This window comes from Dermacentor silvarum, chromosome 1 (genome assembly GCF_013339745.2).
Source record: "Dermacentor silvarum isolate Dsil-2018 chromosome 1, BIME_Dsil_1.4, whole genome shotgun sequence".
In the NCBI taxonomy this organism is placed as follows: Eukaryota; Metazoa; Arthropoda; class Arachnida; order Ixodida; family Ixodidae; genus Dermacentor; species Dermacentor silvarum.
In genome coordinates this window covers 430,983,323-431,001,704 of record NC_051154.1, presented here as the reverse complement: position 1 = coordinate 431,001,704, position 18,382 = coordinate 430,983,323, and the positions used below count along the sequence as shown (strand labels likewise).

General features: G+C 46.5%; 1 protein-coding gene across 1 annotated transcript; it reads left to right on the top strand.

The window, feature by feature from the left end:
- The first annotated feature begins 543 nt into the window (after positions 1-543).
- On the top strand, positions 544-17,126 carry LOC125944113 (estradiol 17-beta-dehydrogenase 8-like). Its single transcript, XM_049664057.1, has 3 exons — positions 544-712; positions 14,892-15,091; positions 16,546-17,126. The coding sequence occupies exons 1-3, from the start codon at positions 544-546 to the stop codon at positions 16,942-16,944; spliced, it is 768 nt and encodes a 255-aa protein (XP_049520014.1). The 3' UTR covers positions 16,945-17,126.
- The last annotated feature ends 1,256 nt before the right edge of the window (positions 17,127-18,382 follow it).

The following is an 18,382-nucleotide window of genomic DNA, read 5'->3' as shown; positions in this document are numbered from 1 at the left end:
GCATCCACGTTTCAGCGGTAGCGATAGAAAGCGTAGGATAGTCTAGCTTCAGCGTTGTGCCTCCCTTTGCATGAGTTGAATAAGACCGTTTATTCGAGACACTCTGGAGTAAATTCGTACCCTGATGATGCGTCTGATGTCTAGAAGTTGAATTTCCCCAAGCTTGTGGCATTTAAGCCTTTCATCATTTAAGCCTCATCAGGCGGCCACAGACAGCTCGTTTGGCCACATATGCTTGAATGCTTGAAAAAAAAACCTATTTTTTGTAGTTCTCTCTAACATTATGCACTGTATGCAAGGTGTTTTTTTTTTTGGGGGGGGGGGGGGGTCATGTAGTGACGTAGGGGTAGTGAATAGACATTAAGCTACTGCTGCCGTCCGATCTCGACATCTTTCTTGTGTTTTTCTTATTTTTATTTGCATTGTGCGCGTGGAACTCCTCATGCACACCATGATGTTGAAAATAATGTGTCGTACGATATGTGTAGCTCATTTAGAATATGCGGTCATGTGGTCATTTATGCACTTGGGGGCACGCCGCAGATGTCTGCAGGAGGAGCAGGACCCCTGTCTGGCCGCCTGGCCATAGTGACTGGCGGAGGAGGAGGCATCGGTGGCGCCGTCTGTCAGCTGCTGGCGGAGAAAGGAGCCCGCGTGGTGGTTGCCGGACGCACGCTGGAAAAAGTTGAAGCCGTGGCCGCGGCACTGCCAGGTTAGAGACAACGAGCGTCGAGCTGCCTCTTAACCGCACCGACAAGCGTCGCGTCCAAGGCTTTAGGAATTCTCCAGTCTCGCTTTGCTGACGGGGTTGGGAGGTCGGCATGCCGTATTTCGCACTGCTCGGCCGCTATTTCGTAACGATTCTTTTTCCCTTCTTCATTGCTTCTCTCAAAGCTGCGCACACGCTCCCACCGGGATCGGCCACTCGGCGTGGCAAGTAATTAATAGAATCGGAGGATATAAGTCATGCCTGCCGGGATCGCTTTACATGATGCTGTCGTGAGCGGTTGGAGTTTGAGTCCGACTGACAGCGTATAGATGAACTTCCTACCGACGCGCTGAGATCGCAGCCTCACACATCGACCAGGTGTGCGTCAGCGACCACAAAAGAACGACAGCGCGCATCGTGCAGGCGAATAATATCCTAACGGGGAGGAGTCCAAGCACAAACAAGGTCAAGTCAACAAGTGCCGTCGAAGAGACTGCTGCTTGTCGCCGTTAGATGCATTCCGGCTCCCAAGCGACCACGGAAGAAGTCAGGGAGCTGTGAGTGCTTCGAGACACCGACAGACAAAGTGGTAGACAACATCGTAGCAACCCGGAACGATTCTAAGCCATTAACCGAGTCTCTGGGCCACGTTGTTTGACGTGCGTTACAGCTGCTCGAGCTGGTCGCAGTTAATGGGAACCCGAGTTCCTCAACTAAATCCAGACATGAAAACACATGAGACAGCTAGCACGAGTGATGATGACGGTGGTGAATTCCAGAGCGACATCGGCATCCCTAGCTCTGAGAGAGAAGTGCACACACTGAAATTGGCAAACGAGTCGAGCCTTCGAGCTTGAGTTTCAATTTTCTCGACTGCGCTTGGGCAGCGTAGTGATAACGCCTAAGGAGAGGCGATGCAGTCTTTGAATTATCCAATGGATCATAACTAAATTACTGTAAGCTCATGCTGGGGCATTGGTAAAGTTTTCGTCAGATGGCGAAATTCCCATCTGGTTTAAGTATGTGGAGAGTTCAATAGCAGCTTACCAGGTACCCAGGTGTACTGTGGGCACATCGTCTTTCCACTTATGGCTGAGCGCGTTATGTTTTATTGCGTTAACATTTTTAGGGCACTTCACGGACTTCCCGGGGGCTATATATCTATCTGTCTGTATGTACGTTGATTACGTACATACGAAGCTGCATGTATGTATGTATGTATGTATGTATGTATGTATGTATGTATGTATGTATGTATGTATGTATGTATGTATGTATGTATGTATGTAACCGTTTTGCCGCCTACCTGGGTAACTCGGTAGTCCATGGTCGAATGGGTAGCGCATCGGTCGGCTGTGCTGATGGAACAGGGTTCGAAACCAGCCGTCGGAACAACTTCAGTCGCTGAGTATGTGGCAATGAGCGCATATGTGCCATTCCCTAATGAACGCCTTTCGCACCGACATGGGGTCAATGTAGATGCGGGACTGGAAAGGTACCGCTGTGAAATCAAACTCTTTGACGCCGACTTGTAGCACTGGGTATGTGCCAATAGGTGTGTGCCGCTCTTCAATAAACGTGTTGGACGCCAACTTGAGTGACTAGACGTGCGCCATTGGGAATGTGCCGCTCTACAATGACAGCGAAATTCGGCCGAACCCATTCCACGATCACTGTCGATAGTAATGAGTTTAACATTGATTGAATAGACTGTGTTAGCAGTGCATACATTGCGCACGCTGCGGCGTGAATGAATAATTGGGTTTTAGGTACCAAAACCACGATTGGATTATGAGGCACGCCGTTGTGGGGGACTCCGGATTAATTTTGACCACTAGGGGATCTTCAACCTGTCCCCAATGCACGTGACACGGGTGTTTTCGAATTTCGTCCCCGTCGAAATGCGGCCGCCGGTGCTCGTATTTCATCCCGCGACCTCGTGCTTAGTAGCGCAACATCATAGCCGCTAAGCCACCATGACGGGTGTACGCAACGGTGTTGCGTACGTAAGAGCGCTACGTTCTGCATAATGCGCGTGTGAAAAACGCAACACAAACGGTACGTGATGCGCACGTGGCCGCCGCGTACCCACGCACCCCAATCTTACGCTCGCACGTGGGAATCCTCGCGTTCGGCTTTCGTAGTTTTTTTCGGGACAGTGCGAGACTCTTCGTTCTCGCAAAATGGTGGCTAATTTGCGGTAATTTGGCTAGGGAATCGGCTAGAACGTTTGCATTGGCTTCATTTCACTGTAGACAACAAGCGCTTTTATTTTTATCTTGAATATGGTGCAGCAGGTTTACGTACGTTTACGCACGTGGACACCCCAGTGTACTAGAAGCCCTGTGATGGCACGCACTGCCACGTTCCACAAAGCTCTTGCGTTCGGCGTACGTATCGTCATGGCGCAATCCTAAAACTATAATACAGGGATACAACGTATAGACAACAACGGCACTGCCGAGCAGCGCTGCCGCGCCGGCGTGAGCGTCCTAATGGAAAGGAACATCCTAACGGAATGCGAAGGGATTTACCCAGTGAGAGCCGGAGATAACGGACAACTTAGAAGCGCTAGGATTTAAAGTGGACGGAAGAATCAACCGGTCAGCAGTCGAGATAAGCAAGAGACGTTTAGAGTATTGTTAAAAAAGCAGGGAAGAGATTGATACGACTGGATCCGTCAGAGGCGTAAGTAGCGGTAAAAGGTAGGTATAGAAGTTTTCGGGAAGAGAAAAAAGATTAAAGAGATAGACAAAAATGCTCGAATGAAAAGCATGTATAGCATAACAGAGTAAGGTGCCAATAAATCGTAATCAAAATAAGACATCATCGAGCGCCGCATGAGACGCAAAATTTTCTACGATTGGGTGTACATCTCTCCAATCTCTCCTTCACACCGACTTGATTGCCTGCTGCAGTGCAAGTGTTTGCGCAGGTTTCGTACCATGCGCGGTGTGTCTGTGCCTGTGGCCGTTTCATTCGAAGGACATGCGCACGATGTACACACTTCGATCTCCCTTCAAGAGGATCTGTGCCGTTGACGACTATTTTCGCGGCTGCAATGTGGCAAAAGGGCAGCGTCTGCTTAGCCATGAATGTAGGTGATGCGGAGAAGTTGATCGGAGACGACATCGTCCTCGTCAGGACGAAGTGCGTTTCGTAAGTCAACGACGACGCTGTTTACGACGTCGAGTTCGAGGTAAGCACAGTGTTTTGCACATTGATAATCACATTCCTGTTTTGCTTAGTTTGCTGCGTGTACTATGCACTCTCGATTTTTGTAACTGGATGCGCCACGTGCATCCAGTTACAGACATACGCGCAGTTACAAAAATACCAGTTACAAAAATACGTGTGGGAGAATACGTAGCAGAATCCAGTTACAAAAATACGTGGGGGAGGATGCACGTGGTGCATCCTCCTACATTTTATGTTAAGCGGCGCTGACGAAGTGATAGCTTTTAGTTGAGATCACTTACCTTACTGGCGCCCATCCAGGCGCACGTGCGATACGCTATCAGTTAGTCTATCATTGTTTTGCAAACGCGTGGCGCACGTCGGTGTCATGATGTCGCCAGTGCTATTTTTCGGTCACACTATTTTCGCACACTTCATTGATACGCCAGTCACACGGTGAACTTTCGATAACGATCAAGTTCATCAATCGCGATTGGTTCATTTGAGCAAACTGTGGGAAAGGGCTAATCGCTGTCCAGAAATTTTATCTTGGTCGCGATCGAGAGTGCACCGTGCGACCGGGCTATAATTGCTCACACAGCTAGTTCACTGTGTCTTTGTGCTAGAGAACTAATGTACACGTGCAATAGCAACCAATGCATGTTTTTTTTTTGTCTTTTTCGCAGCTGTCGTGGTCGTACTTCCTCAAGCGAGAGCTTCGCATTTCCTGCGGCACGGGCACTTGCACTGCTGGTGTACGGGGTAAGGGCAAACATTCAGGGGCCGTATGCCTCTAAATCAACAGCTGTGAGGAGGACAGCTGCACAAGCCGACCTCAGCAGTGGGGAAGGCCGAGCGCAACGCCCCGGTTGCAGCTAACACAACGCTTATCAGACGTGTACCCTCATACGTTCGTAGACTGTGCTGCACGACAACATTAAAATAAATGTGGCACAACATAACAAATGTTTGCTCACAGTAGGAAATATGCTCAGACTGGAGAATGCACACACAAGTTGCCTACCTATAAGTGTCAATATAATTTTGTGTCTGGTTAATTTAGAACATTTCTTATATTGCCAGGCATTGCTATCTTAAATCTAGTTACACACCTTAAGGTATCTTAGTGTCGAGTCTTAGAATATTCAACTGACCTTATGTGTACATTGAAATTGGAACCAAAATGTGTTAATACATGCCCCGTGGGGTCTCGTAATATGTGCAACAGGTAAGGAATCAACAACTACACACGTCAAAAGTGTTCCAAGAACAACACTGATGAGCTATCCCGGGATAGACTGCCCCTGAAAGAAGTGCTCGAGTTGATGGAGCTCAGCGCTAATTAGCTTATTTGCAGAGAGGTGCTCGACACTTTTGTTGAGCAGGTATCGAAGGCCGCAGAGAAAGACAACATTGACAACATCCTCAAACAAATGTCACACCGGCATGTGTGCCATGTTCTGAATATGATGGAGGATGGGAGAACCCAGAAAAGAGAGTTTTTGATGGAAATAAAAACTCGTCACAGAGAAAAGTACCAAGAAAAGATAACTGCCGAGCAAAGCCCATGTCACTTAGCTCCATTGACCCACAAACAATCAAGCTGTACACAGTACGTAAGAAATTTTTAGAGGTGGAATGCACACAATGGTCAGGAGTGACGTATTTCATGTTTCACAATATGCAGGTGGTATCACAAGAGGAGGCTTCGCATCAGCAACACCAAGGCACACCTGATTCAAACGAAACGGGACGACAAAGTGCTTCAGAAAGCTGCTCAGAAACTGCTGATATCCAGCTCCTACAAGAGTGTTGCTATGTGCTATGGTGTGTTTTTCGCTTCACCCTGCCAAAATGGAAGAATAATTGCGGCCGCACTTGGTTTAAAAATGCTTAATGATATATGCCCTTCAAAAGTTAGAATGTTTTAAATTGCAGCCTTTCGGTCCACATGGTACTTGTCAGGGTTTTGAAAGTGCAGCGCCGTTAGTATAATTTGTATCTATAATGTGTGTAGTCTACATGCAATATTTTAGTGCCACGCGATTCTGAAAGAAACATGAAGGAAACATTTGCATTTACTTATTTCTGCCATGCGTGATGTTTTTTTTTTTTTTTTGCTGCAGACTGGTAAGCAAAGTGGAGGAGTGCGTTTTTTAAAGTTACAACCTATTGAGTTGCCATCGGACATGCCAGAGCTTTGAAAATGTGAATACAGTGCCCTCATAAAGATTTATGTGTGTCTAGTCTACATGCAATATATTTGCGTCACATTGTTTTGAAGAAAACTGCTGCACTTATTTATTTTATCATTTGTGATGTTTTTAACGTTTATTGAATCCAGGTAGTGTTTAGGTCTACAATACTAACGGTATAGTGGGCACAGCTATGTCAGATCCTTGAAAATATGAATACAGTGTATCCAGTATGATGTGTAACATGTCTAGCCTACATTCAATATTTTGTAGCCTCACGTGGTTTTTTAGAAAACATGTGCATTCATCTAGTTCATCATTTGTGATGTTTTTAAAGTTGGTCCATCCAGGTAGAAAAACTAGAAAAATATGCGTTTATGCTTATTTACTAGGTGTTGAGTGGGCACGGATATGCCAGAGCTTTGAAAATGTGAGTACAGTGCCTTTATGATTTGCAATGTGTCTAGTGCCAATGTGTCCTTTGTAATAATGCAATATTTTATTACACTGTTCTAGACGGAGCAGCTGCATTTACTTTTGTATGCGATGTTCGATCTGATGTTGTCTTGGTGTTTCGATTTGATGTGATATTGTATAAGTAAACTATCAAATAACCTTTACAAATTTAGTTTGAAGTATGTTAAATCAATAAAAGGTTACGGTGCGTCGTGAACCAAGCCTACACGCAGTATTTTTGACTGACTGAATAAACTTTATTAAAACCAGCAAGAGGTGGTGGCTGGGCCTAGGCCTCCCGCGTGTGGACGTCGAGGTGTTGCCTCTTCGCCGCCTCGCAGGCTTGCAGGGTCGCCCAGTGTTGGTCGTCGAGGTTGGAGCTACGCAGGGCAGCGTGCCATCTCGACGAGAGGGTCATGGGGTTAGTGTCGGGGTATTGTTGTGTACAGTACCAAAGCATGTGGGGAAGTGTGGCTGGCTGTCTTGCATATATGGCACGTGGGATTGGGGTAAATGTCTGGATAGATCATGTTGTAACGGTGTAACGAGGGGTAGGTATTGGTTTGTAGCAGGCGGAAAGTTGTAGCCTGCGCTCGAGATAGCTTGTTGTGTGGACCGGGGAAAGTTCTACGCTCTAACGGTAGAAGGATTTAACAAGACCATTGTAGCGCGTCAGGCGATCCCTACCACTGGGGGCAGCCTCCTCGTCTCCCGCGTGGTTAACGAGCCCTCGCGCTAGAGAGTGGGTAACCTCGTTGAGGTTGGGGAAGTGCAGGTTAACGGTGCCTACATGCCTACATTGTTTGGTTTCCAGTACTTTTAGTGCAAAAAATTTAGTTTGGTATGCCAGTTGGCATTTACTACCTGCGCGCGGCATAGCTTTTTTTTAGATAAATCACATCAACATTTACCTTTATGCTTAAAATTAGGTTACTACAGATATTTGGTACTGCAAGAATGCACTGTACTTGGAATTGTACAGGTTACAGCATTTTATAAAATGTTATTCTTTCATATGACTCAAAATAAAATTGTCAAACCAATACTCCTATAGGCGCACCAAATAAATGATACAGTTTTTTGGCCAGTGCAAGGAAACCTTCCCACGATTTCATGTTATTCATAGTGAGAACCTTAAAAAGACCGTCAGATTGACTTCACCCTTCATTGTTGCCGAATGGCAACGGTGGCAACGGTGGCCTCCTCCTTGAGGTTCACGATCAGCACCAGCATGGAAAACTCTTCAGTCTCATAGCATTAGGTGATGTACAAATCACGGTGACCTACCACCGATCGATTAACAAATCCAGAAGATTAATTTCTGGTGGAGGCCTCTTTAACCTGACCGAACAAGAGCTCCTAGAGGCTGTAAAGAACAAAACGTGTTTAGATTTACGAATTAAGATTGAACGAGACAACGAGAAAAGTCCCACGAAGCATCATCTAATTCTAACATTAGCCTCCAGTATACTGGAGGGGATTCCCCGGCAAGCTAGTCGACGAGTTCATCGAGCGTCTGCATTTCCGGAAGAAGTTCCTTCTTCGAGATTTGCCCCGAGCTACGCCAAGATCGTCTGACTCCAAGACCAACACTGGTGAATACGAATGGACACTTAGTGTTCCTTTTCATTTTGTACTTTACGTGTTAGACTCTTAGTGCTTGTCGTGAATTATTTTCTTGTGTTTGATAATACCCATCTGAATTGTATTCTGTTGTGTCTAGCCTAAGTGTGCAAGTGTGTGTGTAACTTCCTTGTGTGAAGAATATATTTTGTTGTGTCTTGAAAACTCTGGGCTCTGACTCGGTCTTTGGACAGCAACCGGCGTTCGGTGGCGCACCAGAGGGCCGGCCCATTCTTAATTGTCCTTGCTTTCGTGGGAATATTTTCGGAAGCTGATAAATCGGCTTTGGATTTTGGTCCGGCGTCTGCGCCTCGTTCACGGGGTCTGTGACAATAAAAAAAAGAAGACATGATATCATTAAAAGTAAAATAAAACATATATTTTCATGAAGCACGGAAGCGTCTTTTGTTTCTTCATGCTATAGGGTACGCTGGTGCGGCGCGTAAGGGGGCAACGCTGCCGCAGACTCCGGCATTGGCCCGGCCCACAAAAGAATGGGATCGCGGCAGTGCCACTGCCCTCCCAGGCGAGACCAGCCAGCGCTGGTTCGCCGTCACTAAAGCAGGATCCATAAACCTCTGGGTTGGTAGGTTTTAAGGCTTCGTCTCTTGAGGTGAGGCCCTCACGACGAATACACCACTCACTAGAGTGCACGTCCAGTGCCTCGCAAGAGGCAATGAACGCCACTCCAAGCCAGATGGCGCAGCCAACGGCGAAGGACCGCCGCGGGTCTCAGGACCGGGGCAAGACAAACCCAGCATTGCGGGGCCAGGAAAGGACTCTGTAAGCTAAGCGACCTTAACATCCTTTTCTTAGACACACAGTGCAAACTTCTATTTTAACATGGATACTGGTATTATACAATGGTACGTCAGGGGTCTTCTCGGGAACCTTGATGACGTTAAAGAACTCTTACATAATTTTATTTCAAAGATGCCGTGTGCTCAAAAGACACACCTTAAATCTACACACACAAACTTTCTCCGGCATTGAGTCATTTTCCTGAGAGACCGAGTAGACGCTGTCGCGTCGTCCTATGGTGTAGCTATAATAGTCGACAGAGGTGTTGCTGTCGGCAACTACACCTCCGCCTGCAATTACAACTGCCTACAGCTTTAGACATTTGCTATCTAAACAGTGCTGTTCGATAAACTAGCGACCATTACGTCTATATACATTCCCCTGAGTGCCTAAGTTATGAACTCTCCAGGGCAAAATTTCAAAGCTTTATGGCTGAGCTTCCTCACCCTTACACAGCAGTCGGATATCTAAACGCACATGGTACACGGTGGGGCGACTCTCGCTGTGATGCGAGAAGAAGGCTAAAAAAAACTTCTTATTCTCCTCAAGTGCCTGCTTGCTTAACAAGAAGAAACCAACATACTACCGCCCTATACACAAAACATTTTCCACCATAGGCCTAAGCATACATCCGTTACAACTCTGCCGTATCTGGAGAGGGACGTGCTTAATAACCCTTTTGGAAGTGACCATTTCCCTGTCATCTTAAACCTTACCAAACAGGCTGAATGCTGTACACACGTCCTCGACGGAAAGGCGGTTCAGTCGACTTGACGCGCTTTCGAGAACTAACACATTTATCCTGGGACGATGTCCCTGCAATTGGTATTGACGGTGCAGTAGCATACTTTACAGCGTTTGCAATTGATGCTGTATCAGTAGGTATTTCCCAAAGAAACGGGTCGCCTTCGAAACGACGTATTTCATGGTGGAATGAGGAGTGCAAGGAAACCCGGAAGAAGCAAAACAAGGCTTGGAATCTCCTTCGCAACTCCGCAACCTTAGAGAATCTAATTAACTCCAAGCCTATTAAGTCATAAGGAAGATGAGCACGCCGCCATTCTAAGCGGAAAAGTTGGCAAAAATACATCAGTAGCATCAATTCTTATACAGACGAAAGAGAAGCCTGGAACAGAGTAAACAAGTTAAAAGGCCGACAATCTCATCCTCTACCACTAGGAAATATCCAGGAAGATACTCTCTAAGATCAAGATGATTTTCTAGGCCCACATTTCGAACATATTTCCAGTTCATCGCACTATTTCTTAAGATATATGAACGACAAGAAGAGTAACTGCGCTTAGATCGGAAAAGCACGCGAAACGAACCACACCATCACCCATTTAACATGGCTGAATTTGAGGCTTCACTGAACCGTTGCAATAAATCTGCCCCAGGAACTGACCAAATAGTTTATGGCATGCATAAACACTTAAACCCTGAAACTCTCAAACCACTCCTGTCACTTTTCAATGCCATATGGTCTACAGATTACATTCCGTACGCTTGGAAACAAGCAATCGTAATCCCAGTTTTCCAAGAGAGAAAGGATCCTTCCCCAGCCGTCAGCTACAGACCCACAGCGTTGACAAGCAACCTGTCTCTGCAAACTATTCGAGAAAATGCTAAGCCATCGCCTGATTCATTATCTTGAAAATAACAAAATACTAGATCCCTTACAGTGTGGACTCAGGGAAGGTAGATCTACTATACAGCACTTTGTCAGTATGGAAGCGACGATCCAGGATGCTTTGATAGACAAGCAATTTTTCCTTTCGGTATTTATTGACATGGAGAAGGCCTACGATACTACGAGGCGCTTTGGAATTCTCCGTGATTTAAGTTACTCGTACTTCCTGAAGGTAGAACAAAATGTTGAACATCCATATCACTCAATCATTCGTGACGTGTCCACTGTCAGGCTTTATTGCTGTCGCCTAGCTATGAGGACTTCCTTATCCCTACATTTGGAAGCATGGGCAGAAAAAAATACAGGTGTCCTACTTCAAGAAAGTGTCCTAATGACTCCTACTCGCATTCCACCAACTTAGGCATAGCAGACCATCGAGTGTGATATTGCAGCAAAGACCTCTCCACGTGTCAGTTACGAGCACTCTCGCAAGGTATCCTTTCAAGCGTCTCATCGCACCGCTGTTAGAAGAGTGCCAGCAACGCCTCGCGCATGACAAGACAGCGCGTGTCTTTCGTGCACGCGCCCGCGACTGCGTGTGTGCTCGGTCTACGGACGTGGTTGACTGTGAAACAGGATGCTGTTAACTATGGTTGCGAATTGTGTGAATGGGTTTTAGTCTTGAGTTTCCGCGCACAGGTGCGCCCACAATAAACCGGTTTGTTTAGTGTGCTTCCTTCAAGAGTGCTACAATATCTCCTTTGTAGAAATATGAACACGTGCACCTGAAACGCATTTGCGCTTTCACATCCTTGATCTACAAGCGAAGTATTACTGCACAGAATTTTACACAGGTGCTTCCAATTCTCTCTCTGGTGTGGCTCGTGCAGCTCTGCTAGCGTCGTTTTCAATATCCGGTGCATTAATGCCAGACACCAGTATATTCACTGCTGAAGCATACGCGATACTGACGGCCGTTAAACATATAAAGCAGACAAATGTCACTAAAGCTATTGTGTTCACGGACTCATTGAGCGTCGTTAGCACCCTAATGAGCTTACGAAAATACAGGGTGTTCCAGTTAACTTGGGCCAAACTTTAAAAATATGCCATCACTGCGTAGCTGGACAGAACAAAGGTAATGTTGTTTGCTGTCGCTTGAAGATACTCAGATTATTTTTGCATTCCGCCTAATTAAAATTACTCACTCTGGCTCATTTACTACTCGAGTGCCCGTGGCGCCACGAAGACACCGTTACCAAGCATACAACGACCGAAGACGTGAACCTCCTCGCCGAGACGTGGGAGGCCAAGATCTCCACCCCGGCCCTGGACGACCAACGACGTCTTGTCGCCAGAGCCCGGGATGCTATCACGGCCAGAGGATTCCTAGAATAAGGAACCCTCCCACCTAGAGTGATCCGCAGCTCAAACGCTCGGGAACACTGTCTCGAAAATTAAAGTTTATTTCATCATCATCATCCCCCTAATTACATAACCACTCTGGATTAAATAATCAACTTCTCAATTATGATAATTAGATGAAAAGTGTCAATGAGAAAATTGAAGAGCAACATGAGAAATTCATCACAAAGAGCTTTCCGTTGATCAATACGTACTACATAAAAGTGTTATTCAGAACGTAAAAGAAGCTCGTGAATGCACGCAAAATTGCCGCGTGACTTGCCGCTCGAGGCACTTTGCCTGTATTCGCGGGCATCCTTCACGCTCGCAAAAGCACTTTTATGTAGTGCGTATTGAGCAACAGAAAGCTGTATCGGGAGTTTCTCATGTTGCTCTTCAATTTTCTCATTGACACTCTGTGGCCATCTCGTAGGCACAAAAGCGCAGTGCGCGGCTCTGCGCTTTTATTCTCACGCTTTCACCACACCCTCCTCCGCTTCCGCCTCATTGTTCCGCTGCACCCTCCTCCTCGCGCTCTTTTGGCTCTCGGCGTTTTTTTAATCATCGCTGCTATCCGCGTTCGCTCTCATCTTTCGTTGTGCTCGTTCGCTCGGTGACATCGACGCTCGGCGCACGAACTGGCACCTAAGAACTGCGCTCTAAAGGCAGCCACTCGGTGGTATTGGCGGGGTGCTTTCTACCCCCTGCGGCATGCCGCGGGCCTTTTCCTCCCGCTAGTGTGAACGTATACCTTTACACGATCACGGGGCGCCGCCAAAGAAGCCATTCGCGTTTTCGAGGCGAGAAAGAAAGGAGCTTCAAGACAGTGAAAATTTGGGTTTGATGGTTCATGATATTCGGATTCTATAGCGCAGACGGAACGACCACAATTTATGAGACAGTCAGTGTTGATCCCAGAGTAAGAGACAGAGAGGGAAGGGAGAGTGAAATTAACCATGGTCTCCCACGGATGACTTCCCTATACTTCGGATAAGGGAAAGGGGGAAATCAATGATGTATATATAGAGAGAGAGCCAGCCTGCTCGCAGCCGCAGAGGAACGTTCACTGACATATTTACAAGTGGTTCCATCGTCCAATTGCCATCAAGAAGTTCATTAGAGTTTTTATGGCCTTGTGCGTTATAGGACTCTTCGACCAAGGTTCAAGGATATTTCGAGAAAGGTCTGTCCTCTAAGAGGCTGAAACCTGTACGCAGACTACGTTGCTGACAGTCGAACAATGGACAGTGGCACTGAAGTTGCTCGACAGTTTCGTCAAACCCGCAAGAACTGCATGCGGCTCTCTTGGCTGTTCCTTTGCGGAATGAATACGCGTTCTTAAAGGCGATGCTCAACCACAGGCGGCACAACATCGACGGGAGCGTCCGATTGGCAAGACAAGTCCTAAATAAGGGTCCAGTGGATCAGGCTGGTGTTATAGAAGTCATACGAGTGTCATCGCGGACAAAGAAGTCAATAATGTTACCGCGCTGCGTCCGTAATTCTAGGCTGCGCCTAAGATTGCGCCTAGTTCTTTAACAAAATTGGGGCAGATATCCTGAGTGCAAACTACATGGCATGACCATAAGCATGAACATTACTTGAAAGTTTGACGCATGATTTTCCAAATAACCACCACCCTAATATTGAACGAAATATATATAGGTGCTACAAGTACAAGAAAGCTTGTGAGAACGGCTTCTCGAGAAAATGTGCTGAAAGCTAATCGACATCGTGGCGCATTTTGCGGGCTGGAAATCAAAATTTCTGTCTTATTTAGGCGCTCCCCCCCCCCCAACCTTATATTAAATAAGCACCTCCCAGGTGGTTTCAATTGCGCATATCAGACACGCGTCAAATTATTATTGAGTGCCTAGAGAGAGACCGAGATAAATGAGATGCGAAAGGCAGGAAGGTTAACCACTTGACCGGAGAAACCTTAGTAGCGCCCTCATCACCTTCGGTGTGAACTCCGCATTAGCCGGCACTCTAAGAGTGCCCAGTTTTCTAATAAGCCCATATGACTGATTCATCGCATGCCTAAGTTTGGAGCGCCGAGCCAAGCCGAACCAGCGGCGGCATGCGCTTGCGCAAAGTGCACACTGCCCAGTTGTTTATTTCAATAAGTTACTCATGGTGTCCGTTGCAATATGACCGAGCGCCCATGTTGTCACTCCTTCTATTTAACCATGTATAGTTCTTTACGACAAATGTAGCCTTCTCCGCCGTCGACGCACCAGGCAAGGTGCGTGTGACGCAACAGATTGTCAATGGACTGATCAATGCTTCGCAGTGGACAGCTGTCAATACCGGTGGACAATAAGACTTAGTGCGTCGCGCTGTGGCACTTTCGTTCGTTTCATTCGTGGCATTTCTTGTGTGCAACATATATGAGCTCATATGCTGATTAAGGTTCTCTATTCGGAGAGGGGTAATATGTTTCACATTAGATGCAGTTTCATGCAATAAGAGCGTGGACCTCTATCTATCACTCTATACCAATAAGAAGTGTTTCATTTTTGCGATCTCACTGTAAATTACCGTTCTGAGCACTGAAACACTAATCTATGTGCAGGCAATCTATGTTCAGGAAACGTACCTTTGAAACACTCTGAATGATAGCATCCGCAAATAGAGCTCTGAAGTTTCGCGACTCTGAAAAATGGAAAGACAGGAACGGTACATTTCGACTCGATTGTGCATTCTCGCGTTATGCAACAGCTTATAGCCCTGATTTCTATCGTATCAATGGCTCGATTCATAGTAAACTTAAATAGAAAGGGTGCGCTCTCATGTTTCTTATGAACAATGCAATGCGGGAAGTATATACACATGTTAGCATACGTCATGTGCGTGGGCTATGCTGCGACTTATACCTCGTTTCTTGCAACGACAGGTTGCCTCGATCACAAGGCTATGCAAGTGGACGTTGGTGACGCAGCCTCGGTAGAACGCCTATTTGACGCCGTGAAGAAGTTCAGCCCAGTGACCGCCAATATTGTGGTCAACTGTGTGGGGCTTTTGCACATAGAAACTCCGACGGTTGTCGAGATGAGCGAGGACATCTTCGACTGCTCTGTTCGGGGGAATCTCAAGGTGAGCTTCCAAGCTCGCGAGTCGCTCCTGGACTTACCTCGATGGCTGGGTGACTTTGGGATTCTGGTAGCGGATGCGATTCCAGCTCAAGGTAGCGGGTGCGATTCCCTTCCGCTGCGGCCGAATTGCTATGAAGATTAGATACGAAACGGCCCGTTTACTGAAATTTTGGTAGGTGCTAAATAGGAGTAACTCGCTAGATTATAAGAACTTGCATACACTTGGCCATCACCAGTAAAATTGCGTGGTTGGTGTGAGCCCAGCAAACAGGGTGGATATTTATTTGGTTGGATTCAAGGGGTTCAACGTCCGAATGCAGCACTAAGACAATGAGAGAGGCTGTAAAACCCGTAGTGGACTCCGTATATTAATGAGTTTTTGTGCATTATGGCCCCATCGAAAGGCAGCTGCGACCTCGAGCTCATTAGCAGAACCCTAAAGCCACTGAGCCATCAAAGTGGGTAGATCAGGAAGGACTGTGCGGCCCAAATCCCTTGTAAATAATTTATGTTCATGTCATCGTATGAAATTCTTCTGTCAACTCGATTGCGTAGGCAAGTCCGTGTTATTTCTCCTGAGGTCGTCCGTTTGCGGCGTACTTAAAATTTGCGCTGAGCTGTAGCCTTAAAATTGCCTTATGGAATTGTCGCTCTGTTATTGTTTGGTTCGTGATAGCACCACGAAATCATTATGAATGCCCTGGACCACAAATGATGGGACACCTGAAGGGGAAAGGTTCCATCGTCGCATTATTAGTGAGGCTGGAGCAGTAAATAAGCATGTTTATCTAGAACGGATAGCTCATGTCATAGAAGAACAAAACCTGCTCTAATACAGTATGATCTAGCGGATTTGAGAGACAGGTTCAAGAACGTACGCTCAGAACGATATGTCTGAACACAAACGTATTTTTCACTGTATTTTGCCAGTAAACAAAGGATGGAGAAAAAGGAGGCTAAAAAAGAAATACGAAAGAAAAGCTGAGGAGCAGTCAGTGAATAATGACAAGAAAAGTAACAGGCGGTACAAGACGCAGTAGAGAGATAACATAATCCAATTGATGTCGCATGTGGGTACCTGTGTGTGTGCAGGCTTGAGAAGGGAATAGAAGTTCGGCAGAGATATTAATTAGGTGAAAGTTTCCGGTTTTTTACGCTGCACGGGGGTGCTGGTAGTAGGTTAGATGGAGCAATAGCCATTCAAGTTGACACTAAGACCATGAACTTTGCTTTGGGTTTGTGGTGTAATACCTAGAACCCATACCCGTGGTTGGTTTGTTGGAGCGAATGGATGCCACAGAAACGGAACCGCTGTATAGTGCTGCAGAATTGTTAGACCGGATCACAAGATTGAGGTAAATCTAGTCAAAACGAATTGCAGATCTGGGGGCTTGTCCGTCATCCTGCATTGGCCTTAATTACATGATGATAAAGATCATTATGATACCCTCGCAGGGACCGTTCCTGGTCAGCCGAGCTGCGGCACGTGCCATGCTACAAGCAGGAGTCACCGATGGAGCAATTGTTAACGTGTCAAGCCGTGCTGCTAACGATGCCATCCCGCGCATGTCGGTATACGCTGCCTGCAAGGCCGCGATTGTGGTCTTCACGCGCTGCATGGCGATCGAGCTGGCATCGCGGGGCATCCGCTGCAATTCCGTGTTGCCCGGACTGACAGATTCGCCGCCCGTGCTCAGCATGGACAATGAATTGCGCAACGCCCTGTGTGCAAGCATCCCCCTCGGTCGGCCAGCCACGACCCGAGAAATCGCAGAAGTCGTCGTGTTCCTCTGCTCTCCAGAGAGCTCGTACGTGGTGGGCGCCGCTTGGGTGGTGGCTGGAGGAAAGCAGTAGGCGCGCCACTAGCAAGCTTCACTGGGGAGGTTGATGATATGCGGGGTGTCCTAGCTAACGTCAGTATGGATCTGAAAAAAGCAAATACTACTGCATTCTACACAAATAAAGCTCACATATGCGATATTGTTCGCAATTACATTTTTAACGACGTCATGTAATATTACAGGTTGGCGCCTTTAGGTGGCTACTGCTACTCCTCCTCGAATGGCAAAAAAATATTGCACAATTTGTAACACGATACAACAGTATCACAAAAACCGCCAGTCAGCAATATCAGAAAGAAATATCATTCTGTACATAAGTCCAGGGACCTCAGAAGATGAACATGTATACAGTTGCACATGTATGCACAGGTGCTTCCTATCGTCCGAGAACACATAAAGAAGTTCAGTTTCACAGAAGAGTGCACAGACCATACGTATACCCATGCGTAACATACTACATAAACTGTTGTCAAACTAACAAGCACAGACTTACATCGTACATGCAGCTTTCAACGGAAGAAAATAAACTTTATTGAAAAGAATGGGCCGGCAGTTTGGTTTTGCTGGCCTCAGGTGGCGGCTCGAAGTCCTTGGACTCGGCCGGCATCTTCGGCATTTCAGCGGACACTAAAATTTTATATAGATCTAAGATACTGATGTTTTCTAAAAAAAAAGTTAAATAGCAAGCGCTTTCTATTTTTTTTTTTTGAAGCCCCGCTGTTGGCTATATGCCAATGGTCGTGGATGGTTGTCGATCAAATAGCATTAGATTTGTCCTCAAATTTCGTCTTGCAGTTCCCTGCCTTGGAGTCTCGAGAAGGAGGTGGTGCACATCTTCGTCTGGGTAGCAACACGAGACCTGCGGACTAGGGGCTCGTTTATTCCTGCACAAAAAGTGCCGCGTATATGCTGTACCTAGTCTCAAGCGGTGCAGTAATGTCCGATTTTTTGTTTACCTCAGCTGTGGCGGAAATGACAATTTTACACATAGGTCTATAAAAAATAGCTCAGAATTTCTAAACTGCGGACTTAACTACGTTGAAAGAGGAAGGGTTAATCTTTCCTCGTCATTGTACGCCCGATTCGCAGCTGCATCCGCTGCAGTGTTTCCAGGAATAGTGCAGTGACCTGGTATCCACTAACATGCTATGATTCTTCTCACTTCCTTTTGCGAGCTGTTTTAGCATTTCGTATGGTAAATATGTATTCAAGAAATGTTTGCCTATGCTGTTTAGTCAGGCGATTGAGTGTTGAGAATCATTTAAGGTTACCCAGTTTTGTGCATTGTCTATAATGCCATGAAACACAACGCCGATGTATAGCAAAACGTTCAGTGAGGGTGGAAGATTTCAGCTGGGATAATTTAGATAATTGCTGCAAAGCCAAATGTGGTATTACGAATGCTGATGCAGATGACTTTGTGCGCTGGGAGAATTGCGTGCGCCGTCAGC